Source organism: Nicotiana attenuata, unplaced genomic scaffold (genome assembly GCF_001879085.1).
Source record: "Nicotiana attenuata strain UT unplaced genomic scaffold, NIATTr2, whole genome shotgun sequence".
Classification (NCBI taxonomy): Eukaryota; Viridiplantae; Streptophyta; class Magnoliopsida; order Solanales; family Solanaceae; genus Nicotiana; species Nicotiana attenuata.
Window position 1 is genome coordinate 127,089 of NW_017672928.1, and position 21,774 is coordinate 148,862.

Here is a 21,774-nt window from a genome sequence, read left to right on the forward strand (position 1 = left end):
GAATTCTTTCTTGATTATATAAATGGACACTTATTTTGGACCAAAATAAAAAAAAAACAAATTGGTCAATTATTGTGGACCGGAGGAAGTATATAAATAGATAGATAGATAGATAAGGCTTGTAAACCAATTTAAAGGTCATTAAACACAAGACCTATCAAGAGACTAGATAAGAAAAAACTCAAGGACCTATTAGGAGACTTGAAAGGAAAAGTTAGGGAAAAACCTACACTTATAATGAACATCTAAATCCAATAATAAAGTACAAAAAAAAAACAATGAAAAAACTTACTTTGAGATAATTATAAAGTATATGTAAAAAAAAAAAGATAATTACAAAATATAGTACTAGTATTACATACAAGTTCCTGCAGTAGCATATGAAGAAGGGATTTAATCAATATTCGAGTTGAACATTCCTAATCCTAATTCCCATTCTTCAAGATCAGTGTTTTAAAAGGCTTTTTTGGGACTCGCCCCGGGACGGGACACTATCAAAACGCTTTGAGACTCGTGTGAGGCTTAGTTATGTGAGGCTTACACCCCCAAGCGCCTGACCGTGCGCCCTAAACACACCTAACGCTCAACGCTCAAGATTCGCCCAATAGTTCATATGCCAATCATGTATTGGATTCATTAATTTACACCGTTGACACTTTAAATTCTTTAACAAATGAATGATTAAAGTTCTTTTTATCTATGAGAAAATAAAAATTGTGAATAACTCAAATAACGAACCATAATATTGCATATATACTAATTGAAAACATTGTGAGGGTGACTATCATTTGAATATTTCTTCTAAAAATAGATGACCAAAATTTATATCTTTACTTGATAGATCTTCATATCTTAGTTCTATGTCTCTCAAAATTGTCATACATTTCTTATTTTACTATTTAAAAATAATTTTATATATACTTATAAAGGAGTAATATTTTGATACAGTGTTGATAAAATTTATTTAGTATTTACTTTTAAAGAGGTAAAATATGCAGTTTGATAATATTTTTAAGAAATTATAATTTTTGATTGTTTGAAAGTTAAGAGGTCATAGTTAATATATTTTCATAGTAATTTTGATAATACTGTATTATTTATACTTGTATAACATGCTAAATATTTTATTTTATATGAGTTTCTTTAATTATTTTTAGTTTTTTGAACTTCTAATGTATCTTTTATATATATATTTTTTGTGTTATAATGCTATATTATTAATTCATAAACTTGAAAAAATTAAAGATCCGTGGGGCTTACGCCCCGTGTCTCTGAAGCTTTCGCCTCGCCCTGTATTAAGTAAAACGTCGCGCCTCACGTCCCCGCCTTTTAAAACACTGTTCAAGATAATAAATGGAAAACTTTTCATTCGTGAGCACCAAGTACCAAGGGTCGCTATTGCCATAAACTATTGTGTATATTCAATCGCACATGTAATGTAAACTAAGATAAATGTCTCTACTAAATACACACTTATCTAGTCTCTGGTAATTGAATTAAGTTCAAAGTAGTTGTGACTTAGAATTAAGGAGTCTTTTAAAATTCATGAAACACTCAAGTTCCAACACTTTCACATTTATGAAACTGGATTGACTGGATTCCAATCGTCACATAAAACTAGCCAGTTTTCACCTATAAAATCAGAGCACCTGCTACTGTTTTTTTATCAAGCCTAATCCGAAATCCTTGGTTAATCTCTCCATTGCAATATTGGCTTATTGTACTTTACCAAAGTGATAATGGCATCCACTGACAAACATGAAATCAAAATGATCAATGGCACTGTTCTTCTCATGAAAAAGACACCTTTGGACCTTGGTTCTTCTCAAGTATTAGCTCCACATGAAAATTATGAAATTCTTGGACATAAGGTCATCCTGCAGCTTGTTAGTTCTGTCCATGGAGATCAAGGTTTGAACTTTTTAAATACTTTTCAAATAATTTCATTCCATTTCTCATGCTCCAGTCTAATTACAGGATTTAAAGGTAGCGGGTGCACTGTAACAGTACCTTAACAATGTTTATAGGCAGTAGTGTCACGACGAAAACAATTACTCGATGGCTTTAGGCGGACTGGCGGACTAATAACTGGTGGTTGCATGTGGGCTTTGAAAATTAGGAAAGAAGTTTTCTGTGTGGAGAGAGATAATTGGAGAAGAAGTTTTTGATTTAGGGATTTAACTAAAAGTAAATGGGGTGGGTCCATTGGAAAAAACTAAATCAAATACACTAAGTAAAAGAAAAAAGGAATGGGGTAGTAGCTAAAAATATGGGCCTTTGGGCTGACCATATTTTCCAAGAGAAAATCTCAGTTTATACTCATTAATTCTAAACTATTTACCCTTTGATGCCCATGTTCAAATTGCTTACTTCTCCTACCCATGCGACCCAAACTATTTACCCGTCCTTTATTCTATTCGCACTGCCACTGCCTCACCAACCGCAATAAAGGGCTCCTTAATTTCAAATGAGTCCAATTTTTAATCTCTCTGCTTCTTTGTCAAGAGTTAGAATTCTTTACTTTTCTTTTTAGTTTATTATAATAACTTCACTTTTAGTACTCTGTTATTTGACCTGCTTTTTATTTAAGAACTTTTTTAGCCTATGCCTAAAACTTTTGGCCATTATCATTTGGGAAAGTTTGCGTATGAACTCGAAGAAAACCAGTACTCCCATGTACTAGCTTTTATGTGTATTTGAATATTCACCATTATTGGGCTTGAAGCTCTTGAATTTAAAATTTTTATTTTGAAGATTTCTTGTTTGATTCGAAGTGGGTGCTGTTAAATATTGCTTATAATATCTTCTGGAAGTTCATGCTGAAATTTGATAACATTTGGAGCTGATTTGAGGTGATTGAGATCGAAAATTCAGCTGAAAATTGAAGAAGAACACATCTACCCAATAGTATACTGCTACGGTATACAATATGCTATAGGAGTATATAACTATTCCCCAACAGTATACTATAGGAGTATATAGTTATACTGCAACAGTATACAATATATTATTATAGTATACTGTAATAATATGCAATATACTGTAACAGTATGCTGTAATATTATATAATATACTATAATAGTATAATTATTACCCGTAAATTTCACTTGCCTTTTCCCTTTTAATTTGCTTTAAGCTTTTACCCAGCGTGAGAGGCAAATTGAAAATGCAAAAAAAAAATATTATAGTATGCTATATAATGTAACGGTATACTCTTACAGTTAGATTTTTTTAGAATTTTTTGAAATTTTTATTGACAACTGATATTATTTCAGTTTAATAATTGAATTAAATTTTTTTTTTAACTCTTTGCGTACAATTGTTCACCCTGTTGGTATAGCTATATACTATACCAGTATCATATGTTAGTTAATATTTTTTGATTGTATTAGCTACATTTAATTGGCACACAATTTGATTTTTCTTTAGTAATAATATTTTTAAAAAAGAATAATAAAAATAGTGAAAACAGTAAATGAAATTAGATTATGAAAGAAAAAAATATAAAAAAAAAGAAGTTAAATGAAATTAGAAAAGGAAAAAAGAAAAAAATAAGAAGAAAACGATAAAAAAGAATAGAAAAGAAGCATAGAAATAAAAAAGAATTGGAGAATAAAGAAAAAATTCCCCACATAAACTACTATGNAGAAATAAAAAGAATTGAAGATAAAGAAAAATTCCCACATAACTACTATGGTAGGAATGTAATTAGTTATGGTAGAAAATAAATGGGTAGACAAGGGTAAATAGTTTTATTTTTTTGGGTAACTGTGTTAAAACCCCAATTTCCAACTAAACTATAGGCTATCATATTAAATTATCCTACTGAAAAATAAAAAACGTAGTAAGCAGATACGTAGTTACAGAGATCCGAACTGAGGTATTTGGCATGAAACCAGCAGCACCAACCAGCGCACCGAAAGTGCTTTTGAGTCTGAGGGGTCATAGAGATATATATATCATAATTTGAAAGTATATACACATATATATCGATAGTTTCTTCCGAAGTTACCCGGTGCCGGTGACCCCTCTCCTCTCCACGTGGGTCCGCCCCTGGTTACCCTTTTGTTTGTTTTCTATGTTACTATGCAGCAAGCATGCTAGTGCTCCAGTTAAGTGTGAATATATGCATTTTATTCTGGATTTATGGATTAACAATCATATGTTTATATTGTTGAAGGAAAAACTTTGAAAGGGAAACTTGGGAATCCTTCACATTTAAGAGATGAGAACAAATCAGGCAGCGAATCGAAGTTTTGTGTCACATTGGAGTGGGATCATGAAGTTCTTGGAGCTCCAGGTGCATTCATCATCAAGAATCTTAATACAAGTGAATTCTATCTCAAGTCACTCACTCTTGAAGCTAGTGATCCAAGTCTCGACACAGTGCAATTTGTCTGCAATTCTTGGGTTTATCCTGCTGAGAAATACAAGTCAGACCGCATTTTCTTTGTGAATCAGGTACAGGCAAAATGATTCAAATATAGTGTTATAGGTCAGATCATTTACTCATTTTCCGTTTGATGATTTCTTTGTATGATTTGCAACAGGCTTGGCTTCCGAGTGAAACTCCTGCAGCATTGCGCGTGTACAGAGAAGAAGAGTTGCTAACATTGAGAGGAAATGGAACTGGAAAGCTCGAGGAATGGGACAGGGTTTATGACTATGATTGTTACAATGATCTTGGAGATCCAGACAACGGTCCACTTTACGCTAGACCAGTTCTTGGGGGATCTGTAGAGTATCCTTATCCGCGTAGAGGAAGAACTGGACGACCACCATCTAAGGCTGGTAAGTCATTCAGTAAAAGCATTTGCACTATTTTTATAACCCCTAGATAGATGTGTATCCCTATTTGTTTATTTTTACACTTGCTTGGACAGATCCAAACAGTGAAAGCCGGCTTCCACAAATAGCTAGCTTTGCAATTTATGTCCCGAGGGATGAGAAGTTTTCGCCTGTAAAGATGACAGATGTCCTTAGTAATGCACAGAAAGCCATTGCGCAAGTCTTTGCTCCTCAGCTTGCTGCTTTAGGAAATCTCTCTCTCAATGAATTCAACAGCTTTGAAGATGTTCTGAAAGTGTATGAACCTGGAACTCCAGGTTTTCTTAAGTATCCAACGCCACATGTTATTAGAGGTAACTTTGGATGAGACTTTCGCTTGATTCATTTCTGTAATAATTCAGTTTTTGTGGTGTTCTCTAAAATTTTAATTTGGTGAAACAGAGGAGAAGTCAGCCTGGATGTCAGATGAAGAATTTGGAAGAGAGACGTTAGCTGGATTGAACCCTGTGTGCATAACTGCCCTAAAAGTAAAGACTTTCATTTTTTTTTTCTAATTCTTCTATCTTGTCTATTGTCTGAGGAATGGAATAGATGACATTTTATGCATTTTTGGTACAGGAGTTCCCCCTGACGAGCAAACTGGATCCGAAAACTTTTGGTGACCAAACAAGCAAAATAACCAGAGAACAAATACAGAATCAGCTAGATGGAATGACCATTGAAGAGGTAAGTGACTAAACGGGTTATTGTTTCTTGCCTTGGAATGAATCTAACTCAAGTGTATATTTGCTACTTCTTAGGCCATGGAGGTGAACCGACTTTTCATACTGAACTACCATGACATTGTGATGCCATATGCGAGGAAAGTTAACACATCTCATTCTAAGATTTATGCCACAAGAACTGTGCTCTTTCTGCAAAAGGATGGTACTTTGAAGCCACTGGCCATTGAACTAAGCTTGCCTCATCCAGATGGAGATCAACTTGGCGCTATAAGCAAAGTATTCACTCCAGCTGAAAACGGTGTTGAGGGTGCCTTATGGCAAATTGCAAAGGCATTTGTAGCAATTAATGATTCTGGAGTTCATCAGCTTCTCAGTCACTGGTATTTCAAACTAACCCAAGTCCATGTAGTGTAATCTGTTACTGAATATTTGTTTGATCACACGTCTAATGTTCTTCACAGGTTACGTACTCATGCATCAGTTGAGCCTTTTGTTATTGCGGCAAATAGGCAGCTAAGCATGCTCCATCCTGTCTATAAGCTTTTGCATCCTCACTTCCGTGATACTATGCATATCAATGCGTTGGCTCGACAGGCTGTACTTAACGCTGGAGGTATTGTTGAGAAGACGGTTTTCCCAGGACCATTGTCAATGGAGCTGACATCTATTGCTTACCGGGACTGGGTTTTCCCTGACCAAGCTCTCCCTGCTGAACTTGTTAAGAGGTAAGTCACAACTTGGTGTGCTAGTTTATCTACTATGTAATGATTTCCTAATGTAATACTGCTTTTTTGTGTACTGTTTTTCTTCAGAGGAGTGGCAGTCGAAGATCCTTCATCCAAACATGGTGTCCGACTACTAATTGAAGACTATCCTTATGCTGTGGATGGACTTGAAATCTGGTCAGCAATCAAAAGTTGGGTAAATGAATATATCAGTTTGTATTATAAATCAGATGACATGCTTCAAAAGGACACTGAACTCCAAGCCTGGTGGAAAGAACTCCGCGAAGTAGGACACGGTGACAAGAAAGACGAGCCTTGGTGGCCTAAAATGCAGACGCGCCAAGAACTCATTGACTCAGTGACTATCATTATCTGGATGGCTTCTGCTCTTCATGCAGCTGTTAATTTTGGGCAGTACCCTTATGGAGGCTTTGCACCAAATCGCCCTGGTATGAGCCGAAGGCTTATTCCTGAGCCAGGAACTCCTGAGTATGAGGAGTTGAAGGTGAACCCTGTAAAGGGATATCTGAAGACAATTACACCACAGTTCCAGACTCTGATTGGAATATCTGCTCTTGAAGTTTTGTCAACACATACTTCTGATGAAATTTATCTTGGTCAGAGGGATTCTGCTGAATGGACCAAGGACAAAGAAGCTCTGCAAGCTTTTGAAAGGTTTGGAAAGAAGCTGGCTCAAATTGAGGAAAATATTTCGATGATGAACAATGATAAGAAGTGGAAGAACAGGACAGGGCCTGTTAAGATGCCATATACATTGCTTTATCCGACAAGTGAACCAGGACTTACTGCCAAAGGAATTCCCAATAGTATCTCTATCTGAATTACTTGCTAAAATGTTCCCGGTGATATCATCACTAGGATTATGACAGGCCTCTAAATTAAAGAGGGTCTGTTTATCTATTTCCTAGCTTTGTAATGTTAAACCAACTTCTGCTTTGGTTATATAATTATTATATGAGTTAAGATCTCTCTTCTTAGTTACATTTGTGATTTATCGGTTTCCTTGTTCTCCTTTTGAACTTGACTGTAGTACCAATTCTGAAATTAAATTGCAAATTAAGGATGAGATAAAGACTAAAACATTTCTGGGTGTCAAATTAAAACAGGAAAGACATGCAAACTTGATGGTTAACTTCTGCGCCTACTTTATTCCTTTTGCTTGTGTCTGTCAAATTGGATAACACAAGTTATTTTTCAGAGAAATTGATTGGAATGCCCTTCTCTTTGCTTGATATAGAAAGACCTCAAAATGTATCTTATAGTTAAGTTGAAGCAAGAAGAATTAAATTTATTTGCAACTCTGACTTCTTTCCTCTTCTCTTCTTTGTGGGAAAAGTACTAGACTATCTTCTAATGGCCGGTCTTTTAATAATTATCATCCAAATATTTAAATCATATAAATCGTATTCCATTAGCCATATAACAGTGTAATAATTTCTTTACTACATATTTATATATTTTATTCTTTGTCCAGTACTTGATCATATCATATCTCTTTAATTTTGAGAAAGAACTTCATTTATACTAGTGGAAGATATACATCTTTGCATATACATCTATTCAGGCTCACTACTTCCGAGCCTTCCAAGTTGCATTAGCAAGTTATACAAACTTGGAGCACTAGCTCCTATACTTCTCTATCTCAGACAATGCCCCAAGTTTTTAATGTTATTCCAGATTCCTTATCTTGATTAACTTCACATGCTCATGAAAACAGATGGACATTTAGCTCTCCGCTGCAGTAATGGTTGCTTGTTGGGCGTCTATAACAGTTGCATGGTTACATGGGTAGTATGTGTTTAGGCCAAAGAAGATACTGCAAACATGCAGTTATCTTCAATGAGATCCGCGGAGTGATAATGAGACCAATACTCCTTCACAAGTTGCCCGAAGAGCGAACCTTCTTGCTTCATCAGCTTCATTGGTTCATCATACTCCACTAAATGCCCTGTAATCCCAAACAAAGTTAAAGTTATTACAGCTAAAACATTCTGGGATTAGCATGTTTGAAAGTCTTAACATAGTCGTCTGTAAAAGAAAACAACCAAGTCTTACCATCACTAATGGCCATAACCATCGTACAATCCATTACTGTAGGTATCCTGTGGGCAACTGTAATTACAGTACTGTTAGAAAATTCTGTCCTGATAGTTTTCTGCAATATCATATCAGTGGCATTGTCGATCGATGCAGTTGCTTCGTCAAGCACCAAAATCTTGCTTTTCCTCAAAAGAGCACGTCCCAAACAGAACAATTGCCGCTGCCCCATGCTCCAGTTTGATCCATCTTCCACAACTCAAATAACTCTACAATGGTCAACAGAAACCTACTTGGATAAAATAATCATACCTGCTGCTGGAAAACTTACCCAATGAGTCAAGCCCCTTTACTTTTTCTTCAACTACCTCTTTTAGCTGACATTTTGCAAGAACCTTTCCAATGGAGATGAGAATGAACGCAATGAATCAGAAGATCGCTTTGGTATAATGCACATTCTCCGTCTAGTGCCAAAAAAAAACAAAAAAACAAATACATAATAAGTTAACTTACCTCCCATATTTCCTCATCAGTATGCTGACATAAGGGATCCAAGTTGTATCTTACTGTTCCATTGAAGAGTGTAGGGTCCTGAGGTATAATCCCGAATTGGGACCTTAAATCATGAAGACCGATTTTAGAAATGTCAATTTCATCTATCAAAATCCTTCCACCTGCTGGTTCCACTAATCGAAATAGGGCCCCGATGAGTGTAGTCTTGCCACTCCCAGTTCGCCCAACAATACCAATCTTATGACCTCCTTCAAATGTACAAGTGATCCCCCTTAGAACAAGAGGGGAATCTTCTCTATATTTGATCTGTTTTGGAGTATACTTATCAGCATCTTGAATCTTGATCAGTTCTAAATACAAGAAAACTAGGGTGGTGAGAAAAAATTTACCTGCAAATCTTGAATTTCAACTTTACCCCTCGTTGGCCAGTTGACTGGTGGACGGTTCTCTTTTACAATTTCAGGAGCTTCACTTGGAATGTGCATATACTGGTTAAGTCTTTCTACAGAAATTATGTAATTTGCTAGCCTACACTGGATTTGAATGGAAGCAACAAGAGATATGTTTAAGGAAAGACCATAGGACAAAGCCATCCCAATAAATCCTTCAAAAGAATAATAGCCTGTTATTAGAAAACCTCCTGTTTAACATTAGGCAAAAGGTTAAGGAACAATAATATAGAATTCTTTATTCGAGTCCCAAGATTAATATTTATCATGGCATACCTGAACTGAAAGTCCCTGGAGGAAGCAAAACCATGCAAAGTGCCGAGGATGCAAGAAAAGTTGCACTAATAGTTTCCAGTCGTTGAATCAACCACTCATTGGCTGCAAAATTGTGGAAAAACGGACTGGCATTTATATCAATTAGCTCAAAAGTCTTCATAAAAAATCTGTCTTCCTCTTTGAATGCCCTTATAGTCACAGCTCCGTCTATAGATTCAGCAAGATGGTTGGCCACAAATGATTTGGTAGTACCATTTATCCGCATCAACACTTTGGCAGACGCATAGTAGTATTTCTGTCATGAGTAAGAGAGAGTTTAAAGTCTCAATTTACCAGTTACTGTTGGCACATGAATAGTGTTGCAGAGGATTAAAGCTTTAAAATCCTACAACCCTTGCCAGAGAATCATATTTCCGGACTATTCAGTTTGGAGACATAGAGCGTAAAAGAAATGAAAAGTTAAGAATGTGTTTAACAGTAACAAATCCTGTCCTACTTTCATACAGTGGGCAGAGCCATGCAACTCAAATACAAATCGTTGAGATAAATAAAACAGTCAACTCTTACCTGCAACTGAATGGCAAGAAAAACCATTGGGATTGAGATAACCAGAACTTGCCAAGTGACAACAGGTAGCACTGTAAGATTAGCATAGAAGTTTGTGGTAGATCCAAAAGCGAAAATCAAGTTGAAAGGAACATCAAGATCAACTATACTCAAATCTGATGAGACCTGCATACAGGGGTTTTGGGGTAGTGGAGAGATAGCAAAAATGGTTAGGTCCATAAACATACTTAGTATCAATGTTATAGCTTGTATTTCAATGTTCGTGTTTGAGATATTTACCCTGCTAAATATCCTTCCCAAAGGTGTAGAGTCATAAAATGACATAGGAGCACGGAAAAGAGAATTTAATAGCTGTGAGAACAAGGAATTTGATGATTGCAAACTCAAAAAGACCGTCAATAGAGATCGAGATAGCAAAAACAATGTTGATACAACACCAATTAGCAAGTAAACTGCAATAAGCCTCAAAGTGCTAACTTGGGGATTATCAACATTTGCAGCCATCCAGGAGTTCTGTTATATCTGACCAACCACATATGTTATGAAGGAGAGTACAGCCATGACAAAGAAGAAGTACCCTTTGTTCTGATTTAGATACTGAACATAAGGCTTAAATCCAGTATCTCCGACTTCTCTCTCTTCTTGCTTAATCAGCTGATCACCTACAGAGGCTATAGAATTTTTGTGAGTATCAGTTTTATGAGTTTCTCTTGAACGAGATTCCCTCCTTGATGATGGATTAACCTCTGCAACCCTTTCTGAACCAGCGGTCTCTTTGTGTGCATCGACCAAGTCCTGGAAGTCTTTGCTCAATGCCAATAACTGATGATATGGAGCTGCATGTAGAATTTCTCCATCTGACATTAACTGCGAATGAATTAAACATATGTAAGGCCATTTCTTGTGAATATAACCATTCAATTTCAAATATCAATGTGATTTTACAGAGAATATATCAGGGATTCAAGAGTTCACTTTCTTTTTCTTCTTTAGAAAAACAAGCCATCGATAAGAAGTCATATTAGAAACAGAAGTTCATCAAGAAAAACTAACCAGAACCACATCAAAAGCAGGAAGAAAATCAACTTGGTGAGTCACAAGTAAGACGGTCTTCCCCGAGAGAGCTCTCATGACGTAATCCTGCAAAGGACCGGTTCAAATTTGAGCTTGCACGTCAGAAGAAACAATATGAAGCACAATACTATTTCTCACATTGAATAGACTACTAGCAGTATGGGCATCTACAGCACTGAATGGATCATCCAGGAGATATATATCAGCATTATAATACAGTGCACGAGCAAGTTGAATGCGCTGCTTTTGACCACCACTAAGATTAACTCCTCTTTCACCTATTTCAGTGAGATCACCATAAGGTAACAACTCAAGGTCTTTTAAAAGTGAACATTTTTTCAATGTTTGCTGGTATCTCTGGTTATCCTGTGGACAACCAAACAAAATATTTTCTCATATTGACCCCGTCAGAATCCATGCCGACTGAGAGACATAGGCAATTCTTCCATTAACTTGAACCTGCAGAACACAGAGAATCTATATAAAAGTTGGGGATATGGAATTATTTTCTTGTGCAGGACGAGAAGTAAATTACGTATGTGCTTACAGTAATAAACTTCGAGAACCTACTTATCATTTTCCTACCTAGCAAGGAAAACAGTAACTAACCAGTACAACTTACAGTTCCTTGGATACTTGGAACCTCTCCAAGAATTGCTGCCAGAAGAGTTGACTTTCCTGAGCCCACCTCCCCACGGTCTAACCTCCAAATTAATATTTCTCAGGGTAGGTCGAGATGGATTCTCTTCCCATGAGAGATTAGCTGATTTGATAAGTACAGCACTATGTGTACTTGCAAAGTTGTGATCCTGCCCAACGTTTGCATTGTCTAGCTCGGGGGCCTCAAGGAACTTGACAATCCTTGCAAAGGAAACCTTGGCTTGAATCACCACACCAATAACGTCAGGAATGGTTCTTATTGGATCCTGAACAATACGTAAAGTTGCTACAAAGGTGAAAACGTTGCTTGCATACAGTGGAACACGTAGGAAATAACAAGACCCAAATGTTGCAGCAGAGACCAAAACAGGTGAGGACCACAAAAGGAAGATATTATATCCCTTACTCAACTGAACGGCTGATAACCATTTCTCTTCTACTCTCCTCAAACTTTCAATTACACTCTTAAAATGAGTTTCCCACGCATATAATTTCAGAACTTTCATATTCACAAGAGCCTCTGACGTAGCCTTGAGCCTATCATCTTGTGCTACCATTAGCTTGGTCTGGAATTTATGTTGCAACTTTGCTAGCGGAGCGTTGCACAGCACAGTGAGTAAAATCACTACCAAGGATGCAAAAGTTGCAAGTCCGACTGTGCGGAAGAGAATGATAAGAGCAAAGCAGAGCTGGACACTCGTCGTCCAGGTCTGATGCAACCAAAAAGGAAACTCTCCGATTCGATAAGCATCCACAGTTACATAGTTCATGATTTCGCCACTAGAATGCATCAACTTAGCAGCATTGGATAATCTTATCTGCTTCTTATAAATGGCTGATGTAAGTAAACACCTTACTTTTAGACCAATTAGTCTGCTTCTGAAGTACCATTGCCTTTGTGACAAGGACTCCAAGATCTTTGATATAAAAAGCAGAATGGCCAATAGACATCCCTCATTTTTAAAAGCTACATCTCCTTCAGCTACTTTAATGAACGCATTAAGAAGCAGAGGACCAGCAGAAAGAGTAGTTATTTTCAGTAGCGCAAAGAATCCTGACACAATTAGCTCCTTCCGGTGACATAACACAATTGTCTTCAAAATGGAAGGATGGGAAGAGGGATCAACTTGTTTCTGTTTGTTCAGTAGATCCACATACATTAAGTAACAATATTCAGCACGATCCGTCTCACGCAATGTGGGCATGTCTTCATCCTCAAGAGTTTTGTGCTTCCCCTTCTTCATCAGTGGATTCAACCACCAAAATGACATTTTATTAAGAATCCCAGCCTTAGCAAAAGGAGTGTCGGAACGAACAGAATCGCTTTTGCAGATTCCATTGGCAGCACCATTTAAGGGAGCATGAAGATCATTTGTATCTCTCTCTTCATGCTGCAGCCCCTTGTAGGTGCATAACAACAATAAGCATGCTCCTACAAAGGACAAAATATCTAGAGCTATCTTCATTGTTACCTCTTTACCAATAACAGCCGCAACGAGTGACACAGCCGCAAAAATTCCAGCAAAGACAAAGGCAAGAATTGACAAGAGTCTCAGAGGGATTCTTGAAATATGGTTCCCCCGAAGGCTTGTGGTTAAACTTACTGATAACCATGTAATTCCATGAAACAAGATTAGTAACCACCAATGCAGTGGCAATGTACTATGGGTTTTCTTCATCTGGTCAACATACAGCCAAATGAATAAGGACAAATATAATATCCCCAAGAAACCATTAAAAATGGCAGACGCCAACTGCAAATGCGAGAACTCAGAAAAAACGAGCAGGAATGTTGGTAGATTTTAAAGATGACTTGAAAAATAGAGTGAATAGAAAGAACAACAGGAGTATAACATCAAAACAAATGATCAATGCATGATTGATACAGGATGAAGGTTGTGCCATGGACATCCAATCAGTACTGCAATCGTAATCCATGCAATGGGAAAATTCAATTCCTGTTATCAAGAAAGTATTAACAAGATCAGACTTCTGAAGAGACATTCCAGTGGGGGAAAAAAGTAAAGAAATTGTATGGTTAAGAATTATTGAAAGGTACAACTTTAGAACCAATTATTTCAACAAACTAGGTTGCAAGCAGTTGTCAAGATGCTCAAAATTAACTCGATGCCCTTAATATATTTCTTTTTCTATGACGATCCAGCTTGCGCGCTTTAATATATTGTATATGTCGTCATAAATTTGTATACAGATAAACATATAAATATGACCATTACTACATCCAGAGACTACACTACTCAACTAATCTTTCACCAATGCTAGACAGTGAGATATAACAAAAATAAAAGCCGGAATACATCGACAGCTCCATAAACTTGCCAGTATATTTCCTTTCGAAACTCGAACTAAGACATGTTCCAATTAAGCACCGAAACCCATCACAAAGTGTGCCTATTAGACAATTCCCACTCATACGTTACAAAGTGCACCAAGAATTTCTGGATTACTTTATGTAATATTGACTGTTCTTTTTTTTTTTTTTTTTTTGGTTTCTTGACTTGTTGGAACAAATTAAGGTTGGTAGTAATCTATATAATGTTGGACAACTGTTTGTTGGGTGTGCGAACAAAGTCTCATATAGGTAGCTGAAAAGATTGGAAATCTACATATAACGTGCATGGATCTCTTAATAGTGTGAGGTCCTTTTAGAAAATCCATACGAGCTTGGCCCAGAGCGGACAATATCACACCATGTTAAGAGCATCACTGGGTTGGCTTAACCCAACAACTGGTATAAAAGCCCAGGTTTGACGGGACGAGTATGACGATTGCAGAGTGATGACATGGGGCTCGGTTTTCTTCCCCTCACGAGCTTAGAGATGCACATAGAGAAGAAGAAGCTAGTAGCGGGCTTCGGTTGTAATGGGTTCAATGTATCTACTCAGCAGTAATAAAAGATGAGACCAAGCCAAAGAAAAGAAAATGAAAGAACCAAAAACTGGCAAACCAGAGTAAACAAAAAGTTGAAAGTAAAAAAGGACTAACCAAAATTGCAGAAGGTGGATGACAAAAACGCCAGAAAACCGCATAATCCTTAAAACCCAGAAGTAATGGTGATTATGTCTTCATCCTTAAAACTCAGAGCTAGTAATAGGACAGAGGAAAAGATGAAAGGGCGGGCAATTATTTTGGATGACATAGTAGACTAGTACTATACTTTTGGTTGGCTTTAGTAACTAAGATTTAAAAAGTCCCCTTTATTTTTTGTCTTAAAATCATCACTTAGGTGTCACGTCAAGCACCTACGAGATAATAAAAACAAGGAATTTTTACGCCCTATAGAAAATCTTAGTACCCTATTTATTTTAAATAAATACCATTTTAAAATATTACATTCTATAGATATCTTTTATATATAGCCAAATATCTAATTATAGTTACATCCTACATTTAAGGCACCATATATGCTAAATAATATTTTTCTCTCTCCTTTTTAATCTTTTCTCTCACATAATCACCGTAAAATTGACTAACCACGTTCTCTCTTTTTGCATATACTTTACTCTTTCTCTTTCAACCCACGATTCATACCTCTTCTCCCACCCAAATTCTCTAGTTCTTCTCCATTATCACTCCATTACAACCGCTTAGGGTAAGTTTAATTCGTTGATTTTGATAGACGAAGAGCAATTGGTTCAACTGTAGCGGCTCGATTCTGCATGGCGGTGGTCGTCGAAGTAGGGTTCACAGCTTTTGCGTAATTCATGGCTTCGTTTGTGGGATTTGAGGGCTGAGGATTATTTGTAGTTGTTGTAGGAGGTTGGGCAGATGTGTTAGGGGGCTGACCAGCCGGAATTAATGGCTGGCCGCCGGGCGGCGAAGCCATAAGGCTATTTCTCTCTCTAGATCGCCCAAATCGCCTATTTGTATTCAGTTGTATTCGAATGTATATTTCAGCTGTATTCACATGTATTCAGCAGCATTCATTTATATGTTTTAGATGTATTAAAAAGTTATGCGTATTCTCTTGTATTCAGTTTTAATCAGTTGTATTTAACTATTTTATTCAGTAGTAGTTAGTTGTATTCAAGTGTTTTATACAACTGTATTCAGTTGTAGTTAGTTATATTCAACTATTTTATTTAGCAGAAGTTAGTTGTATTTTGTTGCATTCAAGAGTTTTATTCAGCTGTATTCAGTTGTATTTTGTTGTATTCAAGTGTTTTATTCAGATGAATTAAGTTGTATTTTGTTGTATTCAACTGTATACAGTTCTACTCAACTGTATTATTCATATGTATTTCTCTTTATTCAGCTATAATCTTTATTATGTATCTTTCAAATACAGATTAATGAGGGATCGTTTTAGTTCGTTGAGTTAAATTAGGAGAATATCATGTGATTTGATTTCCTTCCGTTTTTAACCAGTTTAACCTTCCAGGTTTTGCGCAGATACGTTACTGTATTTAAAGTTAATGCAGCTTGAATACAGCTAAATACATGTCAAACTTAGCTGGAATTCCACTTTTTACGCCTATTTTTTTTGTTGTATTAATGAATACAACAGCTTAAATACATGAAATACATTGTATAAAAACATAAAAGGTATCTATAACACGTAATATAGCAAAGGGTATCTATAAATGGCTAATTAGACCTAAAAGATGGTGCTTTATGAAAAATTCTCTAAAAACAATCAATCCGTTTCATAAGCCCAAGTCAAAAAATGAATTGTATAGTGGATCATAATTTGCGATTTTTACTCAACATGCAACAACACAGACGCCTTGGCGTATAGGGACAAACTCCATTAATTCTATTGAATGAGTTGACCAAAGAATACATATTTTATGTTACGTTCACAGATGCTCTGTAATCCTAATATGCTTATCTCCAGTTTTTGCAAACACAGTTCACGCTAATTTAGCGCTGTGATGAACAATGCAAGGCATTATATATGAGTTTGGCCAATATTGTCCCTTATCTTTGAGGATAGATATATTTTGGTCCTTCAAATATAACTCTGAGTATATTTAGTTTCTTAAGTATGCTAAAGTGGAGCACCAAAATATTTTCGATAAGTAATTAAAAAGACGGTGAGTGCCGAAACCAATCCCGTAATTGATCTTGGACAGATTCTCTCAGTGAGACTAAATGTGCTCCACTTTAGCATACTTAAAGGACTAAATATGCTCAGGGTTATATTTGAGGGACCAAAATAGATCTATCCTCAAAGATAAAGGACTAAAGGCGTTTCACTTTAACATACTTAAGGGACTAAATATGCTCAGGGTTATATTTAGGAACCAAAATAGACCTACTCTCAAAGATAAGGGATAATATTGGTCAAAAACTTTATTATATATGGTCATCTAATTCAAGAAGAAAATTAGTTACTGTGTTTTGAAAATACACCCTTTTTTGGGATGCTCGTGATAATTAATGTCCGAATTGTCCGAATAATTTCTATTCTCTACATAATTTAGCTTGTAAAAAGATTAACTAAAAGTACGAAAGGATGTAACACCTAAAGTTATGGTCAAACACATTAGTTACTTTGTTTTGAAAATACACCATTCTGGATTGCTATGGCCAATGAGTAGTGGTTCTCTTTTCTTATCCAACACCCTCATTATATCTAGTAGCTTAAACAAGCAAGGGAAAGAAAAATTTAGCTTATTTTTCCCTTTTTCCACTTAGCTTCTTTACTCCCGGAACTGAGAAAGAAAACAAGAACCAATTCTAATAATAAGTGGGCGTTTGGACATAAGAATTGTAAAATTCAAAAAAAAAAAAAAAAAAAGTGAAAATGGTGTTTGAAAATTAGAGTTGTATTTGGACATAAATATAATTTTGGGTTGTTTGTGAAGTTTTGTGAGTGATCTGACCGAAAAATTTTGAAAAACAGCTTTTTGGAGTTTTTCAAATTTTCGAAAAATTCCAAAATGCATCTTCAAGTGAAAATTGAAAATTTTATGACCAAATGCTGATTTCGAGAAAAAAGTGAAAAATTTCTTATGTCCAAACGGGCTCTAAACAGAGTGATTGTTTTCAATTCTGATGGCACAGACATCAATACTTGTACTCCTATATTGTAATTCATGATTCATGAACTAAGTAATGAAGTGAAGCACTAGAGTTATTCAAGCAACTCTAATGAGTAATGTTTCGCAACAATTCATATAGATACACATTAAGTGGAATCTGAGTTATTTTTGAAGGGATCTGTTGAGAGAAATGTCAAGTTTAAGTTTGATAGTCATTTATAGGAAACATTGTTCACTTTCATAAGTTCCCCGGCTGGTGCTCATCCGCTTGTATTGCTTTTTTGTCGTACAGTTACAAAATTGATAAGAGCAAGAATTTTAGGCTAGTTTTCACACTGTTTGTAGACAATTATTCATATGGTCAGATGTCTAGGGTTCTTTCTTTTGCTTGTTTAAGCTTTTCTGGAGAAGTCATGTTTACTATTTTCATTGATATTTTGCACTACACAGGTTTGCCGATGCAGCATTGAAGTTTTGTTCTTCAATCTTTTCATTTTCGGGGAACTCATTCAAATTGGTTGACAGCAAATTAAAAGTGGTTCTATACAGGGTGTAGTAAAGATCAGGAGGGCTTTGGATTTGCCTCCATCAGAGGATAAAGAAAAAGCTTCTACCAAATGTAAATGTTTCTTTATTTGTTAGATTCCACCTTCTTGTCCCAGTATTACTAGTTATGGTCTTATGGAATTGCTTGCTTCTTTAATAGCGACTGAAAAAATTACTATGGTTGATTAGTTATTAATAGTAGCATAACTGTGTAATGTGATGGTAGGCTAGGAACACGTGGTTTAGCCGCATTTTGCACTCTAATTACTCCACTTTGAGCGTGTTTGAGCTTAAATGATGGTGATTTGCACTTATTATGTGTTTTATCATTTGTAGGAGATGATTCCGAGTTAACAAGATGTTCTGGAGCTAAATCGAATAATTTGGAGCTTTGAAGTCTGAGTAAAAGCCCAAGGAACTAAACCGGATCGCATCCGGGGCTCGTGGACCGGCGTTGCATACGAAAGTTGGAAGAAAGCGCAAGGGCTAGAGCAAAAGGTACTAGTGCGTCGCATAAGGCGTGGCATGGAGCGACGCATTAGTACAAAAGTTCGTCAAAAATTTGAGGAGTTCAGAGACTTGTAGTTTATGGGTCTGACAGAAAAATACACTAGTGCGACGCATAGTGCGTGGCATAGTGCGACGCGTTAGCACAAAAGTTTGTCAGACAAGCTAAGTTCAGAGAGTTTACAACCGAGTAAAATACACTAATGCGACGCACCCTGCTTAGCACTATGCGACGCATGAAGTGTAAAACGTTTGCAGGTTTTTCCACTTCGGCTCTAAGAGGGTAGTTTCGTCCGGGTTCATTCCTACTTTGTATAAATACACTGGAAACATGGTTTTTAAGGGACTTTTGACCTACGGAAGATTGGAAGAGCATTGGAGACTCAAAGCACAAGGAATCATCATTCTTTCCTCAACTCAACACCCGAGTTTGGATTGAATTCATATTTTCTTATTATTCAACTTTATTTGTGAATAATTTCTCCATGAATATGCAGTATTTTACCTTAGGGTTTGACAGATATGGTGTTTTGATTGATATTTGTGAATTTTAACTCTAGTTCTTTGCTTGAATTCGTTTATGGAGCTTTGAGTGGATTGCAACTTTATTCACCGGTTTATTTAATCGAAAGAGGAATATTTTGGTGATTATCTTTGCATTATTTTGTTTGGTTTAATTCAGTGATTCTTTTAAGTAATTGAAAGAGCATGTTGAATTGTTGATTAAATCAAGTTAGGAAAATGTTCGAGAGACGTTTTCCTAAAGACCAATCCATTAACGCATGCTTGCATATGTTCACAGTGCTTATATTAGTTCACCTCGTAGAGTTAAGATTTAATCGAGAGAGAAGTATTGACTATACATTTGAACTAATAATCGAGTGAATTCGTGAGAATCATTAGAACTTTAGAGTGAATTGAACTAGAGTTAGATCCCAAATAGCTATCTTTCACCTATCCTGTCATGACCCTTATTTCTCCCATTGATATTTCGGTGTTGCTCAACTCTTGTCTTTCTGTAATCAATTGTTAATTATTTTAGTTTCAAAGTTAATTTTAGTTATTAATTATCCCAACCAAAGTGTTAATCATCCTGAATAGCGTTAAGCTAGAAATTACTTGAGCATTGTTTAAAATCAATCCCTGTGGAGACGATAATTAAACTATACTATCTTTGGCTAGCGAGCATCAATTTTGTATTGTGTTTTGCGCTAGTCATAATGACATCCTGAAAATTATTTATTTGGGAAAGAAGGAATAACAAGAATCTTAGTGGAAAATATACATCTGTGAACATACATCCGATGATCAATGCATACAGAATCAAAAAGACTGGAAGTTGAAAAAGTAGGTGCATCGACACCATCTACCAAGGAACTATTTAAAAAAAATCTCGCTCTAGAAGATTTTTCTCCAACCTCACTAAATAAGAACAAAACCTTTTTCACTTGACCTATCTGCATCACTAGCTATGGCAAATCTAAGCCAATTGAGCCAAATCCCTCCCAAACTTCCTGATACAGGCACTAATTCTACTATCACAAATCCTAGTAAACTTGGTCCAAGTTTCAAAAAAAAATTAATAGCAGGTGAGCATGGTACTTTAATCAATGTTCACAGTCCCTCCTTTGATAGTTATCCATCATTATCACAAGGATCAAGTCTGCCACCCTCAAATACAAACTCTATTGGTGGTCACCAAATTCACCTCTCGTTGGAAGAACAGGAACGTATCTATCAACCATGGAAATATTCAGTCATCACCAAGCTACATGGTAAAAGAATTCAACACAATCTTCTCTAAAGAAAAGTTCAAGAGATTTGGAAAATCCAAGAAAATTTCCCCTTAATCGACCTAGGGGCGGACTATTACATTACTAAATTTAATTGTTAGGAACGCATGTTTAAAGTACTTCACTATGGTCCGTGGTTTATTTTTGGGCATTTCCTTTCAGTCCAAAGGTGGAAACTAAACTTAGTAGCAGCGGAAGCTAACAATCTACTAACAGTTGTTTGGGTTCGATTACCACAATTACCAACCGAGTTCTAGATGGAATCATACAAGAAAAAATTGGTAATACCGTTGGGAGACTATTAAAAATAGATACATGCACATCCTCTACCCTACGGGTCGTTATGCAAGATTGTGTATAGAATTACAACTAGAGGAGCCAGTCATTCTGTTTATTCATAGAAAATGATCTTTCTACAAATGAACACAGGAAACAAGTTTGTTGCGTTGGATAATCCGCCCATAGACCAAAATAAAAAAGAAATCAAAAAATTATGTTTTCAGACTATAAACCTAAGGACGTGGCCTCAAAAAACCTGACCAATAACTACGTGTCCTCCATAAAGGAGGCTAATTCAAATGCCATGCAACCAACTAATATATGTTGATAATAATTCTAACCCCTACCCTAATACTCACCAATAGTGTGATGTAGATCATTTAACCACGGAGATTAACCCCCCTAATACTCTCTCATTAAACAACATTAGTTGCATGGATGAAGATACGGACCCATAACACCTGTCCCACAACATCTCATTGGATGAACAACTAGCCAATGCTGCTGAACACGTGCCTAACTCCATCAACACCCCAAATCCTATTAAAATCTCATCCCCCACAAGTAACCAAAGCATGCGAATTTGACTCAATAATTACCGTCCTATCTAAACCTACCTCTCAAAACCCTACCCCTCCTATCGACTTAGTTCAGATAGATAATCTAAAGCAACAATCCGGCAATAACAATGCCAAGGATACCAATTTCTCATCGGAGAAGATTCAGTCTTGTTCAAATTCTAAGACACCAACAAGCACACACAATGGTCAATACTCCACCAAATTGGACTACTCAGACAAGAAACC

At 36.2% G+C, this 21,774-nt stretch overlaps 1 protein-coding gene and 1 pseudogene across 1 annotated transcript; one reads left to right on the plus strand and one right to left on the minus strand.

The window, feature by feature from the left end:
• The first annotated feature begins 1,739 nt into the window (after positions 1-1,739).
• On the plus strand, positions 1,740-7,240 carry LOC109214964 (probable linoleate 9S-lipoxygenase 5). The gene is made up of 9 exons (XM_019378940.1): positions 1,740-1,911; positions 4,169-4,461; positions 4,551-4,791; positions 4,884-5,141; positions 5,230-5,315; positions 5,407-5,514; positions 5,589-5,893; positions 5,975-6,238; positions 6,326-7,240. Exons 1-9 carry the CDS (start codon positions 1,740-1,742, stop codon positions 7,077-7,079), a joined length of 2,481 nt encoding a protein of 826 aa, XP_019234485.1. The 3' UTR covers positions 7,080-7,240.
• Positions 7,241-7,738: 498 nt separating this feature from the next.
• On the minus strand, positions 7,739-13,822 carry LOC109214969 (annotated as a pseudogene).
• Between the last annotated feature and the right edge of the window lie 7,952 nt (positions 13,823-21,774).

Coding starts and splice junctions, on each gene's coding strand:
- LOC109214964 (XM_019378940.1), top strand. CDS start 1,740: ATGGCATCCACTGACAAACATGAAATCAAAATGATCAATGGCACTGTT. Junction 4,462..4,550: donor GCATTTTCTTTGTGAATCAG/GTACAGGCAAAA, acceptor GATTTGCAACAG/GCTTGGCTTCCGAGTGAAAC. Junction 6,239..6,325: donor CCTGCTGAACTTGTTAAGAG/GTAAGTCACAAC, acceptor GTTTTTCTTCAG/AGGAGTGGCAGTCGAAGATC.